At 32.6% G+C, this 18,917-nt stretch overlaps 1 protein-coding gene across 1 annotated transcript; it reads left to right on the top strand.

The window, feature by feature from the left end:
- The first annotated feature begins 223 nt into the window (after nt 1–223).
- Nucleotides 224–3,770, top strand: LOC110627263 (probable RNA-binding protein ARP1). Its single transcript, XM_021773510.2, has 6 exons — nt 224–650; nt 881–1,013; nt 1,341–1,476; nt 2,083–2,110; nt 2,345–2,579; nt 2,672–3,770. The coding sequence occupies exons 1-6, from the start codon at nt 468–470 to the stop codon at nt 2,776–2,778; spliced, it is 822 nt and encodes a 273-aa protein (XP_021629202.1). The 5' UTR covers nt 224–467; the 3' UTR covers nt 2,779–3,770.
- The last annotated feature ends 15,147 nt before the right edge of the window (nt 3,771–18,917 follow it).

The following is an 18,917-nucleotide window of genomic DNA, read 5'->3' as shown; positions in this document are numbered from 1 at the left end:
CTTAGTCAATACGGTAATTTTGAGATTAACAGGATTTAGCTTAATCCTGACCTTAGTCAATACGGTAATAAAAATAAACCCACTTGAGCAACAAGTGCAGCCGAGATATAATTTTCAATGTTTAGGATGTTATGCTATTGATGTCCATTGGGGGGAATGAAAGTGGTCAATAATAATCAAGTGGTGGGGACTTAACTGCTATATAATACACGTCCCTGTAATGTCTAGTCTGCTTGATCTCTTTATCACCTTTTCCCTACTTTTCTTCTCTCTCTCTCTCGGTGATCCCTGACCTAGGTATTAGCTAATTTCATCACCTTCGGTCTCTCTACTTAACAAAACCTCTCTCCTCCATCGCTTTGAAGATTGATTATTAGATCACAAAATTAAGAGAGACCAAGAAGATCATCACTGTAGAAGAAAAAAGGAAGAAGAAACTAATTAAGAGAGCTTGTGAAGGAGAAAAGATGAGTTCGACTAATATGGGAAGTCAATTTGGAGACGCTACTTACACCAAGGTGTTTGTTGGAGGCTTAGCATGGGAAACCCACAAGGAGACGATGAAGAAATACTTCCAACAATTTGGAGAGATCGTGGAAGCTGTAGTTATCATAGACAGAAATACTGGAAGATCCAAAGGATATGGATTTGTAAGTTCTCATCTGTTTTTCTCTTTTCTAATTTCCAATTTCATTGGTATTAAATCTTTTAATTATATTGACATCATAAATACATATATACAGCTAAATCATATTGAACTAGCTCATAGATCTAATAATTATATATAGGATTAATAAGAAAAGAAAGGTTATACTGTAGCTGTAAAGGTATTATCTTTATGAACAAGTTGAGAAGTATTGATTGATTTATCCATTTTTAGGTAACTTTTAAAGAAGCAGAAGCCGCCAGGAGAGCTTGTGCGGATCCTGCGCCTGTGATAGATGGAAGGAGGGCAAACTGTAATCTTGCTTCTTTGGGCGTCCAAAGATCCAGACCTTCCACCCCACAACGTGGTACTTTCTGTTTGCTTTATTTTCTTTTTCTTTCTTTCCTCTTTCTCTTTTTCATCATTTTTAGAAATTTCTATATCTCGTTATTATCCAGTGAAAGAAAGATTACCTCATTTAAATAGCATGCACAATAAGTAGAGTCCAAATGATCATATATCAAAGTTTTTTTTTTTTTTTGAAACAATATCTGAGTAGTTGAGTTGATAATGCAATACTTTTAATTGGATCAAATCTCAGTTAAGGCAGAATCAATTTCCTTCCTTCTGGTTATGCATTACCTGATTGGAATATATGTACTTTGATGGAGTTTATTTGATTTGAAATGTATAGGAGGGGGCAGGAACTTTAGGGTGATGAAGTCTTTCCACGCAGGATTTCATGGTAGGGTTGGAACCCTACCTTTTCCTTCTACGCCAACTCTTCCACCCTATGCCATCCAACAAGGGATCCCCTACACTCTATATGGGTAAGCTTTTCTCCTCCTAGTTAAAGACCTCCCATGTGCATTGCCAGTTCACTACCCTTATGCCCCAAACATATATTTTTATATATTTTATTTTTAAAGTAAAATTAAACAATAAAAATAAGTTATTTTATTATGAAATATTTTTTAAATATAAATTATTTTATGCAAATACAGATGTAAGCTTAAAACTTTACTGTCTTAGCCTATTTAGTGTTTTGCTTGTAAATGTCTGAAATTCTTAGTATTTCAATTTTTATTCTCGATTGTTGGATTTTTATATATATTTAAGATTGGATTAGCTATTTCATTTTGCATAATCCAATTATAATTATATTATACACTCTATACTACGAAAAAGAAAAACAGATTATAAAAAACAAAAAAACTGCCGTGGTTCTTCATGCATGCGTCATGATTACTAGCTACAAATTTGACCATTGTCACGTGCAAGCAGCATATATGCTCACGTGAAAACCTCACATGGTAATAAGCAGTTAGCCTAGTAATTCACATGCATGATTCCTCACTAAATGCTTCCATTTTCTTCTCTGTGTGCATGTGACTGTTTTTTTTGTGTACTGAGGATTCATTAATACATTATTTCAGGTACCCTCACAACTACACATGCCCCACGGTATGTTCTTATTCCTACTGATAATTACCTAGTTTTCTAATAATTTGTTCTTGTCGATTAAAAAAAAAAAATTCTATACGAGTTGGTCAGTGTCCAATATTTGATAGAGAGACTTTAAAACCATATTAAATTTGAGTTGAGAAATGTCTGATTACCCTATCTCAAAACGATCGTGAAATTCAACATTTTCTACATAATAATTAACTTTGGTTTATGGTACTTTTGCATATGCAGAGCTACTATAGCTCATGTGGAGGAACAAGCAGCCATTATCTTGTATATGGGACAATGGCAAATGGCATAGAATCTAGTTCAAATTTCTACCCGTACATGCAATATGGGGTAGGGTTTGATTTCCAGTATCCTCAGCACCATTTCCAGTATCCCATTATTGCTTCATCTGGTGTCCCTCCACAGCACTATAGCCCGCCAATTTCCCTGAATGCCATCCCACATTCTCAGGCAGCTGGTCTGTGAACACATATATTATTCTTCCAGCTAATTTTTAATAATTTCTTTATAAATATTAATGATTTAGCCGCTGCTTTCGATTTGTTGCAGGTGCAAGTGTGAGCACAGCTCTTTCTGCTCCAACCCCAACTGTTGCCGCCTTGGCACCTCATTATCCTTCTCAGATAAATTCTCTTCTTCCCATCAGCAGCGTTTGAGCTATATATGTTACTTGATCATGACGGATCATTGCATCTCTCACATCATTATTATTCTCCTTCTCCTCCTAGAGTTCACTTCCATATAAGGTCTCCTTAGATTCTCTCTATTTACGGACCCATTGCTCAAAATCCTTTCGAGTCTTTCAATCATAGCAGATCTTGAGTTATAAGAGGGGGGAATCTGAGTATTTAACAAATTTTGGATAATGCCTTATCAAACGAAGCAATTTGTCTAAGATGCATTAGATTACAGAAACAAGTTCACAGAGTGGGAAACAGTACAGGACTGCAACTCACATTCATTAGATCACCCTGTAACATCCAGATGCAGGGCCTGGAATGCCCAATGGGCTCTTTTTGCTAACACCAATAGAGCAGTTTGCTCTCTACATCCTCTCATTCTTCTCCCTTGGAAGGGAATATATTTCAGTTCTTTGATCGTTGAATTGAATTTGTTTCTTAATTAGTTTTAGTTGTAAAGGATTCGTTGTGGCTAAGCCATTTGGTGTCTTAGCGTACATGCAAGAGCTCATGCATGCTTTTGTGAAAATCTCACTTGTGAAGATCTCACCTGAGGTTGCTACTGTAGTACTGCCTTCTCCCTCATATCATAATCATCATCATCTCTCTCTCTCTCTCTCTCTCTCTCTCTTTCTAATGGGCTACATTTCTGATGAGAATACATATTTTCTTATAGTTGTCAAGTTTTGTTTGAAATAAGTAGCTTTCTTTGTCTGTTCCTAGATTGGCTTGTGTAACAAGTGGGCAACTGATGCCAGTAGTGTCTCAAATTTAGCATTTGAAGCACGAGAAGAAGTCCTAAAACTACAAGATCACAGCTCCATTATGGATAAAGAGAGTTGTTTTATTGTTAAATTGGGTTGTTGGGATTTTAGAAAAAGATTATTGCTTAGTTTAAACTCTATGGACCTCAAATTGTACTCATTTCTCTTAGTCGTCACTCGATGCCCCCATTGCATACTTTCTCATATTGTCACCTTCATGTGAAATTCACTTGACAATATATAATATATATAAGTGTGGACAGGAGAGAATATTAGCTTTGCCAAAAATACTTCTATCTCTATGAGATAATTACAAATTTATTTTTATTTTGTTTTTTTTAATTATTAATTAGATAATTATATTAATATTTTATTTAAATTAAAATCGTCAAACACCTATATTAATATGTAGTTAAAACTAGGGAGAGCATATATCAGCTCAAATCGAGAAATCGAACCGAACTGATTGATTTCAATTCAACGGTTCGCTTAATGGAAATATTCAATTTGATTCGATTAATATTTTTCGGATTGTTCGATTTTCGATTTGATTTAAATGTTATTAATCGAATTAATCAATTTTACTATATACAATTATATTAATCTTCACCCAACACAGCTAGCAACCCAAGCCGAACCTCTTTCTTTCCCTCCCTTATCCAATCTAATTAGCAGTCTAACACGTTTTAATATAACCAAACCGAATCGAACCGATTTTTATCAATTTAATTCAGTTTGGTTATATCTTAATAATCAGTTTGGTTCAATTTTTAATATTTTTAAAATTTAGTTTTTGATTTTTTCGGTTTAGTTCGAACTGCCCGATTGCATAGACTTAATTAAAACTGTTGAGAATTTATATGAATATTTTTTTATAAGAAAAGTTTTTATTAAAAATAAAGGAGTTTATATTAGTATTTAATTTTATTAAATTATATTTTCTTAAAATATAAAATAAAATAAAATAAATCGCATTTCAAAAATCATAAAAACAGTAACTTCTAGTGAGGCATACTTGAATTCGTCACTAATAATAAAATCAACAACAATAAAGCGATTACTAAACAATTTTATTTGTCCTTATAATGTGTCGCTAAAACCTCTAGAAATATATGTTATATCTTTAGTTTACGTACATATAACAATTACAAATTTATTTTTATTTAAAAAAATTTAATTTAATTGGATAATTATATTAATGTTTATTTAAACTAAAATTAATACTTATATTAGTATTTAATTAAAATTGTTGAGAATTTATAATTAATATTTAATTCTATTAAATTACATTTTTATTATAATCTAAAATAAAATAAAAAACAAATAAAAAAAATCACACTTTAAAAAATCATAAAAATAGTACTTTTAGTGACGCATACTTAAACTTGTCACTAATAATAAAATAAATAGTTCAAAACACTTTAATCTATGAATTTTAGAATAATTAATGAAATAATTTTTGTATTTTTAAAATTAAACACTTAAATTACTCTGTAATCAGATTGTCTAAATTAGAGATCTCTTCATCTATTTTTACCGATAAAAATATAAAAATATTTTTATTCTCCTTTTTAAATGAATAAACTACATTTGAGTCATTGAATTTTAATATAATTAATAGATCAATCCCTAAATTTTTAAAATTATATACTTAAATCTCTCTAGTCCATCATTATCTATTATAATTTAAATATTTTTTATTTGAAAAAATACCTAAGTTTCAATTAACTTTTATCTATAATATCTAATTTAACTAATTTTTAAAACTTTTTGTTTTTCAATTTCCATTCAATAAAATATTTCAATACTTTTAACTTCAAAACTTTCAGAAACTATTTACAACATCAACTATTTTTAATTGATACCAAGTAACCTTTAAATGGATTTTAAACTTTTATAAAGAGTATTTTAGAAAAAAAAAATATACTTTTAAAAGAAATTTGATAATCCACTATTTTTAAACTAAAGTCTATAATAAATGAAAAAATTATAATTTTAAATGTATTAAATATAGAGATATTTAAATATTTAATTTTAAAACTATAAGAATACGCTAAGATTTACAGATCAAAGTGTAGTTTATATAATATAAAATTCTTCACCTATATTAAAAAAAATTTAAATTTTTAAGAGGATATTTTAGATATTTAAAATATTTATTCTCTTTTTTATCGGTTGACTAACAAAATTATAGATAAAATGATATCTAATTTGAACGAATTGATTATGTAAGGATTAAGTGTTCGATTTTAAAAATACCGAGACTGATTCATTAATTACGTTAAAAATTTGAAGATTAAATTATAATTTATTTTTTTAATATTATTATTTTATTATTTTGTAATGATTTTAAAATATCAATTAATTTCTATTTATAATAATTAAAATTTAAAACTATTAAAAATTAAAATTAAAATAAACAAGTATTAATATTTTTTAATAAAAGAACTCCAAAAATTAATAATATTTTATTATATTAAAAAAATGATTATAATAAAATAATTAGTGATATATTTTTTTATAATTATAAAAGAAGAAATTCAAAATTAATAATTTTATGTTAAATAAAAATATAAAATTAATAATTTTAAAATTTTCATTACATTAAGATAAAGTTTATTATTAATATACTATTTATTTTACCTATAATCTATTTTATATTTTTTACTCTTAAATTAAGAATGGGTTTTGATTAAAAAAAGAATAAGAAAGATTTGAAGAAGGAAAATTTATAATTCTAAATAGTAAAAAATTTGATAGTCAAAGAAGCTTTGCATAGTCGTCTATTTTTTTTAAAATTTCTTATAATTATGCTTAGTTAATGTTAAAATTTAATTGCTGAAAATGTTATTTTGAATGTATATAAGTCTTATCTGAATAGTGGAATAATGATTTAAAGGAGAAATGTGTTTAATAAGTATAAAGGTGTGAAACTTAACTTAGCATATATTGGAGTTATGCAAGAGAAGTTTATAATATTTAGATGATAACTTTTATAATTTTTTATATAAAAAGTGAAATTATATATGATATTATACAATAATCGCTCAAAAAAAGTCATGAGTTATCACCACAAAATAAAATTACGTGTCAAGAATCTGATAAATTGATATGTAGTCTCACCCGTGCAAAGAAAAATCTAAATAATGTGATACTCAATTCTGCATCAAGATTTGTCCATTCCTGAGCAGGTGGAGTCTTCACATTAAGTTACCATTAGAGGTAATCTAGCAGATTTTCATTAAGTTTATAATCATGAATTTCTCGACCAATTAATCAGCGAGACCCCTCAATAATTAGCTAGCCACATTATTGCCGAATTTTCAGAAAATCTTATAATTAATTTCATCTTTTTACAGTATAAAAGCTAACGATCATAAAAATAAAAGTATATAATTTTTACACAACTATTTTTAAATTCTAAACAATTCATTATATTCGTTTTCTTTCTTAATTTACTGATTTGAGTGTCAAAGTAACTACCATAAACGCCGACCACTTCACGTTGGCCAATCGCATTATAGTTTCGTTTTGATAATATTAATACACATAAAAATTTATATTTTGCTATAAATTTTTATAATATTTCATTATTTGATATTTGAAATATAAATAAAATAAATTTGAAATTGAGAAAACAAATTTTAGTAAAAAGGTGAACGAGCAAATTATTTATCTTATGTATATAAAAAATAAGCCACAGATATGTGTAATAGGTAGAAATAATATGTAATATATATTATGATCTATAATCTATATAAAAGTTGAAATTCAAGACAATATTGAGATCGAAAAGATACTCATACTTGAATTTGATAATAACAAATTGCTATTTTATAATAAATTAGTTTTTTACTTAAATTCAAATTTGCTAGATAATTTTTTAATATTTAAATTCTATTTAATTAATTTTTTTTATTACAACCTAAAATAATTTTTTATATAAAGAATTCACTAAAATAAAAATTATTAAATAAAAAATTGCATAAAAAATTGTAGTACTTCTAGTGCCATATATTTGAATTTATCATTAATAATAAAGTTTAATATTCTATTAATACATATAAAATTCGATAAAAATTGTTAAAGGCAAATAAACTATTGCTAAAAATTAATAACGGAAATTTCTTTGACAAATTAAATTCCTATGTAAATTTAAAATTTTAATATACTGTTATAATTAACAAATCATAAAAATTTTAAAATATTTTTAATAGCAATAGTAATTTATACTAAAAACTTTATTATAATTTCTAATAGAAATTTAGATATCAATTCTATTAGTACTTTTAAATTATTAATTTACATAAATCACTTGCTAAAGTATTTTGATATTTTATTTTAAAAATATAATTTAATTATATTGTAAATTTATTAATTAGTGTGTATTTTATCATCATGCAAAAAGCGAGGAGTATTTAATATTTTATTTAACTTCATATTTATACTTTTGTATTTAATTTTTTTTTTAACTCAAGCTAGAGACCGAAATAAGCCCCCAGGTATTTAATGTTTTATTTTAACTTCTTATAATTTTATATTTAAAATTTTTAATATTGAAAAAAATTATTACTCAAAATAGAGATCAAGAATGAAGTTCGTGGGATATTTAATATTTTATTTTAACTTCATGTTTATAATTTTATATTTAAAATTTTTAATATTGTAAGAAATTATTAAAAAATAAAAATAAACTCCTAATAAGATTCAGTATTTTATTTATAAAATTTTATTTTTAATTTTATTTTATTTTATTTTAAATAAATTAACAAAATAATTTAATTTAAAAAAATTAATTTAAATCATTTTCTTGGAGCCCACTGACCCTTTAAATATTATTCAAAATATTATATATATATATATATTTATTTATTTATAAAAATATTTTTTGTGACATTTAAAAAAAAAGAACATATAGGCATTTTTTTCTTTTCTCCAAATGTATATTTTTTTTTATAAAAAAAAAGGAAAAGAAGGGGTCTAAAATAAATAAATAAAAAATTTTATATCACTATTGTTTTGTCTTTATTTTTTTTGTCTGTATATATAAAAAAATATGATGGTTCTGAGAAGAACTCTCTTTAAAATTGTTTCTACTGCGCAAAGAGTAAGAGTGAATAGGATGATTAATGAGTTGATTGTCACATGAATGGATCATAGAGATACCTACGATGAATTAAACCATCTGATTCATTTTATCATACAAATAAATACAAAGATGCAAAATATTATATGATATGGTGGTCTCTTAAGTGATATTGAGATATATAAAGTTTTGAAGAGAGTTTTACACACTTCCAATATAAAAGGTATTTTAGATTTATATTGGGAAAAGAAAGGACTCCTAGTGTTGAAATTCATTAGTCAATATGCTAAATGAATTACAAATAAGATGACTAATCGATCATTAGGTATCTCAAGACTTAATAATAGGTATATTTTCAATTTAAAACTTTCTAGAGTTAAATGTGATTTGAACGACCAGAAGATGATATATATGGTTTACTTGAAAACTCTATTCCTATGAATTAGATGTACATCAATTGAATGGAGCATTAGATAATCCGTTTTCTCATTATACTTTTTTTTATGGATATTATTACGTTTATGAACCCTGCGTAGTATTGTTTTATTAATGTAAATAATATGCTATTTCATTTCTTTTTTTATATTTATCATTGTTATATATATATATATTTTGTTAATATCATGTGTTGATATTTTATATTGATAGTATATGATAACATAACAATATTATTTCTAATTATGAGTAATTTAAAAGATAAGTCTTATTATAATTAATAGTGTTAATTTTTAATAATATATTAGGATTTTAGACAATATTTGAGAATATAGTAAATTTTAGACCTAAACTTAATGTAGGATAATTATTAAGATAATTAATTTTATTAAGGTTAATGTATGTATTAATAAAATATTAATTAATGTGCATAAAATATCCTTAAATCCAGACCGAAGATGGTATTTGCATCCAAAAACATAGTTACTGAATTTAATGAGGAAGAGAAGCTGAATGTGGATAATTGTGAGATGTAAAGTATGAAAATCTAATATATGTTAAAAGAACAAGAGGTCTTAGAAGCTCTTAACCTAGTCCTAAATACACCAGAAGAGCGTAATATGACCCAACATAGGAGGGATGGTGAAACTTATGATGCTTTGAGAAAAAAGAATTCAACTGCTCGCATTACCCTGTTGAGTAATTTGGATGATGATGCGATGCGCAAGTTCAAAAAATATGGTATAGTTAAGGATATGTGGTCTGTATTAAAGGAGAAATTTGGGAGCTTATCAATTGTCAAGTTAAAGACTCTCACCATTAAATTTGATACTTACAAGAAACATCTTGATCATGATATGAGAAAATACCTCAGGATCACGAGTAACATGATGAATGAGCAGAAGGATGTTGGTCATATTTTGACTGATGAACAACAAGTCCAAGTGATAATACGCTCTTTACTAAATACCTAGGATCACATAAAAATGCACCTAACCCGCAACGTCCATATTAAGAGCATGGAAGATGCTACATGTCATTTCGATTTGGAAGAGGAACATTTGTGTTTTAGCAAATTGGGTACAAAAGTGTAGATAGCGGCCTCTAGTTTCCAATGTGGAAATGGAACCAAGCACAAGCATCAAAGTGGAAATCACCAAGCTAAAGAGAAACCATGGACTAACAAGAAACAAGATAAGGGGAAAGGCAAAGGTCTTTTCAAGAAAAAGAAGAAAAGTATTGTGAAGGTCAAGTGTTTTAACTATGGCAATATTAGGAAATCCAGAGATTACTGCAACCCAAACACACAGCGAAAAAATTAAAAATCTTTGATTTTCTTTCCGAGATCAGTGTGCTTCGTTTAATTCGAAAGGAAGGATAAGCTATTAACCTGTTAGACTCGACGAGAAGATACAATCCCGGACTCAAGGTGATGCTTTTTCAACGAACACTCGCTATGGTATCCAAGCGAACGTCTTCTATCCTTCTAGAGTGGTAGCTATTTCTGATGGATAAGCTATGTGTTTTAATCTGCAGCTTCAAAACGAATTCTCAAAAACAAAAAAAAAAAAACGTGTCCCCCACAATTCACAGCAGGAATTATATATATTTTTAAGTCTTTCAATTTTCCCACACTTCTTTTCGTAAAAGAGTTGTGTGCATAACCCACTATCACAATCTCACAATCTCACAGATACTCTAATATCTTACGTGATAGTTTATTTTGATAAGAAAAACCGAAGAATCTTTTATCTATAACAGTTACAGATAGACTACAGATATTTTAAATATTATTATCTCATAATAATAATTAATATTAATAATAATAACATCTTTATTATTATTAATTATACTAATAGGCTTTTAGGCCATTAATATAACACATCAACAACGTTTTTTTGTGTGTGACCCAATAGGCTCATATTAATTGGCAATAGGCTCAGTCTCACAAGGCTCATAAATCATAAGCGGCCTTTAGCAAGACATTATAACTACCCAATTAATATGAGGATCGATAATCCGATAAAGCCTAATAAATAAAATATGTATTAATCCATTTGTCACACGATATCTAGTTTGAACATAAGTCATGGTCAATGTCAAACTTATAATGTTCAAACTTATTATTTCTCGATCTTTAAGTAGATTGATAAATTCAAATGATATTGATCACACTATCAATTCATTTGAGCACGGCCATACATTTCTCAGTCTCACTCATCGAGAGGCTCAGAAGACATCTCTCTCAAAGAGAGGGACAAATTCTATCTTGATTGTTCAATATTCTCTACATAATTTCTATTATGCTAAATCATAACCTTTATAATTGTCCGATTAAAGACAATGTTTGGTTATGTCAAAACATAACAGTCCTTATGTTGGAAACTATGACAATCTCAAGTCAAAGGATTAAGATATAACTACTTTGAGATTCACTTATGATAATAACTCATGTAGTGATCTTAGTGCGGGTCCATTCAATACTTTGTCTCTAACAAGTATCTATGATTATTGAATTATATCAACATATACATAATCATCTTATGATTATTAATCAATAACCATACTAGTTATATTTTATTATTATCAATATAATAATAAATAACCAGGGATGTTAATCATTATTATGTAACATGCAAACAAATAATAATGATAGTAAAAACCTCTTTTATTAATAACCAAAACGACATACAAAAAGGTCTAAAATAATGGCCTAGGGCAAATACACTAACAATTTCCCACTTGCACTAGGCCTAATCATACAAATATCTAATACCCATAGACCTAGTGTACTAATCATGCTTGACCTGTGAGAGAGGCTTGGTCAGTGGATCTGCAATGTTGTTATTTGTGTCTACTTTGCATATTTTGATATCTCCTCTATCAATGATCTCTCGAATAAGGTGATATCGCCTGAGTATATGCTTAGATCTCTGATGAGATCTGGGCTCATTTGCCTGTGTTATGACACCATTGTTATCACAATAAAGGTCCATAGGATTTGCAATGTTGGGAACCACTCCTAACTCTGTGATGAATTTCTTCAACCAGACTGCCTCTTTAGCTGCATCCGATGCTGCTATATACTCAGCTTCTGTTGTAGAATCTGCTACAGTGCTCTGCTTGGAACTTTTTCAACTAACAGCTCCACCATTTAAAGTGAATACGGATCCTGACTGCAATCTGAAGTCATCTATGTCAGTTTGGAAACTAGCATCTGTGTAACCTTTTACAACTAGCTCGTCTTCCAAACCTCCATAAACTAGGAATGCATCCTTAGTCCTTCTAAGGTACTTTAGGATATTCTTAACAGCTGTCCAGTGACTTTCATCGGGATCTATCTGATATCTGCTTGTTGTGCTTAATGCATATGAGATGTCTGGTCTAGTACATAACATGGCATACATGATAGATCCAACAGCAGAAGCATAAGGAATCTTATTCATCCATTCTCGCTCATCAAATGTCATAGGACATTGATTCTTGCTGAGATGAATACCATGAGACATGGGCAAGAATCCTCTTTTGGAATCTTGCATGCTGAACCTTTTCAGCACTTTGTCAATATAAGTACTTTGACTCAGACCGATGATCCTCTTGGATCTATCCCTATAGATCTTAACACCAAGGATATATGCAGCCTCACCTAAGTCCTTCATTGAAAAAGAATTCCCTAACCAAGTCTTAACCTTTTGCAAGGTAGGGATATCATTTCCAATGAGTAATATGTCATCCACATATAGGACTAGAAACACAACTGCACTCCCACTAACCACCTTGTAAACACAAGATTCATGTTCATTCTTGATGAATCCAAAGTCCTTGACTGTCTCATCAAAATGAAGATTCCAGCTCCGAGAGGCTTGCTTCAATCCATAAATGGATCTTTGAAGCTTGCAAATCTTTCCAGAATTCTCAGGGATTACAAAACCCTTAGGTTGTGTCATGTACACATCCTCGAGCAAGTTTCCATTAAGGAAAGCTGTTTTGACATCTATTTGCCATATCTCATAATCGTAGTACGCAACAATGGCAATGAGAATTCTAACTGACTTAAGCATTGCAACTGGCGAAAAGGTCTCATCATAGTCTATACCATGAGTTTGTTTGAAACCTTTTGCAATAAGCCTTGCTTTGTAGGTATGCACATTTCCATCCATGTCAGTTTTCTTCTTGAAAACCCATTTGCAACCAATGGTCTTAACACCCTCAGGGGGATCAATTAATGACCAAACTCGATTGTCATACATGGATTGCATTTCAGATTTCATAGCGGAAAGCCATTTCTCAGAATCTGGACCTGACACAGCCTCTTGATAGGTAGTAGGCTCATCTTGATCAATGAGCAAAAGTTCACAACTTTCAGTCATGAGAAATCCATATCTCTCAGGCTGATGATGTGTCCTATCAGATCTACGTTGGACTTGTGTCACCCTTTCAGCTTCCCCAACTGTTTGTGGTTCTGGAAGTGGTTCTACCAGCGGTTCAATTCTCTCTTGCAATGCTTGAGTTTCCTCAAGTCGCACTGTACTCCCACTGAATCTTTGAGAGATAAATTCCTTTTCTAAAAAGGTACCATTCCGAGCAACAAACACTTTGTTCTCTAAAGGAATATAGAAATAGTATCCTTTGGTTTCCTTAGGATACCCCACAAAATTGTACTTGATAGATTTTGGAGCTAGCTTATCTGAAATTGAGCGTTTCACATAAGCCTCACAATCCCAAATCTTAAGAAAAGACAAACTGGGCATTTTGCCAGTCCATAACTCATATGGTGTCTTTTCAATCGCTTTCAATGGTACTCGGTTTAAAATGAATGCAGCTGTTTCCAAGGCATAACCCCAAAATGATAAAGGGAGATTTGTTTGACTCATCATAGATCAAACCATATCTAATAAAGTTCGATTTCTCCTTTCAGAAACGCCATTCCATTGTGGAGTTCCTGGAGGAGTTAATTGTGAAACAATTCCATAATTTCTAAAATGTTCATCAAACTCTTGGCTCAAATATTCACCACCTCGATCAGATCGAAGCATTTTAATAGTTCTACCAAGTTGATTTTGTACTTTATTTTGAAAAGTTCTAAACATTTCAAATGATTCATGTTTATGTTTCATTAGGTAGACATAGCCATACCTACTGAAATCATCAGTGAATGTAATGAAGTACTGATAACCTCCCCTGGCACTAATGCTTAGTGGGCCACATACATCTGTATGTACTAAACCCAATAAGTCTGAAATCCTTTGACCTTGTCCAAAAAAGGGTCATTTTTCATCTTACCAAGCAAACAAGATTCACAATTTTTAAATGATTTAAAATCAAATGAATCTAATAAACCATCCTTATGGAGCCTAGATATGTGATCCTCATTTATATGACTAAGATGACAATGTCATAAATATGTTGGGTTTAACTCATTTGGCTTAGTTTTCTTAGAAGTTATGTTATAGATATTATTGTCTCTAGAATCATCTAGATTAAGGACATAAAGGCCATCATATGAATTTGCAATATAATAAAGCAAATCTTTATTATAAATGGAGCATTTCTTATTCTTAATAAGAAATGAAAAACCTTCATCATCCAAAACAGAAACTGAAATAATATTCCTACTCAAAGTAGGAACATAAAAGCAATTGTTCAAAATTAACAAAAGCCCATTGGGCAAAACAAGTTCATAAGTCCCTATAGCTAAAGCAGCAACTCTTGCTCCATTGCCTACACGTAGGTCCACATCGCCCTTTTTCAGTTTTCTACTCCTTTTGAGACCCAGCACATTTATATAAATGTGAGAACCACATCCGGTATCTAATACCCATGAAGTAGAAATAGATAAATTAATATCTATAACATAAATATCTAAAGTTGTAGTCTCACTACTCTTTTTCTTCTTGCACTCATGCAAAAAGAGTTTGCAATTTCTCTTCCAATGCCCTGGTTCCTTGTAATGGAAGCATATTCCTTCCTTAGGAACTATTTCCTTAGGAACTTTTGCCTTGGCTTGCCATTTAGGCTTGCCTTGTCTCTTAGGCCCATTACCACCTTTAGACTTGGGCTTCCCCTTATTTTTCATGGGCTTATCCTTATTGACATTCAAAATTTGGGTAGGCCTTTTCTTGACATTTACCTCAGCTGTCTTTAGCATCCCATGCAGCTCAGGAATGGATTTCTCCATGTTGTTCATGTTATAGTTCATGACAAACTGAGAAAAACTGCCAAGTAAAGAATGTAGGATTAAATCCATTGAGAGTTCTAAACTCAAAGGATAGCCAAGCCTAGCAAGGTGATCAATGTAGCCTTTCATTTTCAAAACATGAGCACTAACTTATTCACCTTCAACCATTTTGCAATCATGCAATACAATGGTAGTTTCATACCTATCCTGCCTTGCTTGCTGTTGGAAAGCCTGTTTGAGATGGACACTCATCTCATAGGCCTCAAGGTGCTCCAAATCCTTCTAAAGTTTTGGGCATATAGTTGCCAATGTAATACCCGGCTAGACCCCGACACTAGAATTTCAACTTTCCGGCAGAATCTCTGTTGGAATTCGGAAATCTCGGATGTCGGAACCTCTAGAAGGGAAAAATATGTTTTCTAAAATATTTTTTCATGTTTTATGGTTGGTTTTGAGTTAAAAATGTTGAAAGAAAAGAAAAGTTTTCTTTGAGAAAAGAACCCAGGTTCGGCCGCCGAACCTCAAGTTCGGCAGCCGAACATGGGGCTGTTTCGAAGGTGCTCCAGTCAGCCACCTATAAAAGGCCCCCTGTCCGAAAACGGACGAGTTTTTCTCTCCATTTTCGGGCATAGGTGAGTTCTTGCCCTTCCCTCGTTGCTTTGATGTTTTTCCTTCAATCTTCCAAGGTTTTTATGAGTTTTATCTTTGTTTTGAAGAGTTTTAAGCTTAGATCAAGGTTTTGGAGCTTGGAGACCTTCGGAGCTCTTTTCCTCCACATCTCCAAGTTCGGATCGCACCAACCCTCGATCTTCAAGAGGTAAGTGTAGATCCACACCCTTTTCTTTATTTTAAGTAAATTTTATGAAGGGTTATGGGGTTTTGATGCATGTGTTGGGTAAATCCCCAAATGTTAGGGTTTATGTTAGTTTATGATGAATGTATGCCCTATGTTGTTTGTGTTGATGTTTGTTAGGGGTTTAGGTTAGTTTTTACCCCCCTTATGCTTGTGGGAGTGAGTATGCATGTTTTTAGTTGTTGGGTGTGAGGATTGGAGAGTTTTGGGGTTGAAAATGCTTGTGTCAGATTCAGACCTGACGTTCGGATGGAACCAGGTTCGGCCGCCAAAACCATGTTCGGCCGCCGAACCTGCATGGGAGGCAGCCTTTTAGCCGCCTAACATGCCCCCGAGGGCTGGGCTTTCGGATCTAGGGAGAACCTTCGGCCGCCGAACCTGCTTCCGAATGTGCCTGACTTTCGGATCTGGGGAGAACCTTCGGCCGCCGAACCTGCTTCCGAAAGTGCCTGACTTTCGAATCTGGAAGGGACCTTCGGCCGCCGAACCTGCCGCGAAAGTCCCCTATCCAGCCCTTCCTTGGATGTTTTATATGCTTGTTTTTGTGAGGTTTTAGGGGGTTTTTGGGGAGGTGTTTTAAGTCTTGATAGAATGTGTTTGGTACCTAATGTGAGTCCACCTGTATAGGATCGGACCAGAGAGACCCTAGAGGCCAGCAGTGAGTTAACTGCTTCAGAGGTAGTCAAGCGTCAGCTAGAGGTGAGTAGAACTAACTGATCAAATGTTTTAAGCATGTTCACGCATCATGTGTATGTATTAGGTTGTTTGCATTAGATTTCACGAATATGCCGCATTGCATAAATTTTTGTTGGTGTGGATGGACCAGAGGGAGACCCACTAGCCCTCGATATGATATGATATGGTATATGAGCAAGTTCAGGGCTGGCCATGCTACGCGTCCTGGCATTATGTTATAGAAGTCTTGAGGAGCTCCACCGAGGGCCGGGCTCAGAGTAAAGGGAGTTTTGGGTCATGTCCATCCGTGATGTGAATTGTTTGTGCTGTGATACATTTCATGGAGCATATGATTATTAAACTGCTTTTACTGTTCTACTCACTGGGCTCTTGTAGCTCACCCTTTTTTTCCTAACCCCCAAGATTGCAGGGTCAGAGGTAGTAGGAAGTCGTCAAGGGTAATGTCTTTGTTTATGTAATAGATTAGTAGTGGACATGTGTAATACTCGGCTCGAGTCCGGCATCGGCATTCCTGTCGTCCGGTGGAATCTCGGGTGTCGGAACCCTCGAGAAGGGTACTGCATATGTTTTTCAAGGTATTTTCACTTGTTTTCATGTTCCAAAGAATTGAGTTTTGAAAGAAAAGCAACAAGAGAGAAATGCGAAGGTTCGGCCGCCGAAGGTCACTTTCGGCCGCCGAACATTGCATGGTTGCGGCTTCACGTTCGGCTGCCGAAGGTGGTCTGGCCAGCCACCTATAAAAGGGCCAAGGGTCAGTGGAAGGAGGTTATTTCTCCTCCACTTGCAGCCAGAGGTGAGTTTCAGCCTCTCCTACGTTGACTTTCATGTTTTCCATGATTTTCATCAAATCTTGCAAGAGTTTTAAGAGTTTTGGTGATTTATGAAGGTTTTGAGCAAAAGAAGCAAGTTTTGAAGTTTGGAGCTTTGGAAGAGCTTTTCTTCATATCTCCACGTTAGGATCCTTCATCCTCAAGTTCTTAAGAGGTAAGTGAAGATCCTGAGCTTCTTTGATGATTTTGAAAGGTTTTATGAAGTTTGTATGGGTAGTATGCATGTTTAGGTTTAGGTGAGGTTTTTGGTGATTTGTGGTGTTCAAACATGTTTAAGTGTTATGTGCTATGTTTGTTTGGGGTTTTAGGGTCGTTTTAGACCCCTTTGTGCATATATATGTGTATATGCTAGTTGGGAGTAGTTGAGATGCATGTTTGTAGGTTTTTGGGCAAAGTTTGCATGAAACAGAGCAGGGTTCTGCCCTTCGGGCAAAACCAGGTTCGGCCGCCGAAGGAAGGTTCGGCCGCCGAACCCCTTGTGGAGGCAGTTCGGCTGCCAAAGGTTGCCCCCGAAAGCTAGGCTTTCGGTTTAGACAGAGACTTTCGGCCGCCGAAAGAGGGAGTTCGGCCGCCGAAAGGGTGTGAGTTTCGTCTCTGGACGAGACCTTCGGCCGCCGAAGGTGCCGCCGAACATGCATGAGTTTCGTCTTTGGAGTAGGGTTTCGGCCGCCGAACCTGCCGCCGAAAGTGCCCTGTCCAGTTTTCCTTTGCATGTTTTATGTGATGGTTTGAGGTTTGTTTAGAGGGGTTTTGGGGAGTTTCGTAGAGTTGGTCTTGAGTGAGTTTAGTCCCTCATTTGAGTCCACCTGTGTAGGTACGGACCAGAGGAATCAGGGACATCAGCAGTGAGTCCAGTGTCAGAACCTGCAGAGTCAGTTCAGAGATAACTAAAAGTGAGTGGAATTTAACTTAATGTTTTAATATGAGAACTGAATATTTTATCATGCTTCATGCATCATGAATATGCTCTAGGGTGAGTGCATTAGTGTACACAAAGATGATGCATTGCATTTATCCTTGTACTTGGCATGGCTCCTTGTACATTGCTTATGTGAGACGGCACGGACTTCGTGAGGATTCATTAGCCCTCAGAGGAAAGACCTGGAACAGCCTTACGAGGACCAGGCATAAAGACCTGGAACAGCCCTACGGGGACCAGGCACATGGTACTTAGGTACCCCAGATGAGATAGAGGGAGTTTTGATCCGTCCGGCCGAGGTTATGTGATTATGTGTTGCATTCCATGAGAGCATGTTTTATCACCTGTATTTGC

The sequence above is a fragment of the Manihot esculenta genome, chromosome 12, assembly GCF_001659605.2.
Source record: "Manihot esculenta cultivar AM560-2 chromosome 12, M.esculenta_v8, whole genome shotgun sequence".
In the NCBI taxonomy this organism is placed as follows: domain Eukaryota; kingdom Viridiplantae; phylum Streptophyta; class Magnoliopsida; order Malpighiales; family Euphorbiaceae; genus Manihot; species Manihot esculenta.
Note: the sequence above shows the minus strand (reverse complement) of the source record. Positions and strands in the feature narration are given on the sequence as shown.

Coding starts and splice junctions, on each gene's coding strand:
- LOC110627263 (XM_021773510.2), top strand. CDS start 468: ATGAGTTCGACTAATATGGGAAGTCAATTTGGAGACGCTACTTACACC. Junction 651..880: donor GATCCAAAGGATATGGATTT/GTAAGTTCTCAT, acceptor ATCCATTTTTAG/GTAACTTTTAAAGAAGCAGA. Junction 1,477..2,082: donor ATCCCCTACACTCTATATGG/GTAAGCTTTTCT, acceptor ACATTATTTCAG/GTACCCTCACAACTACACAT.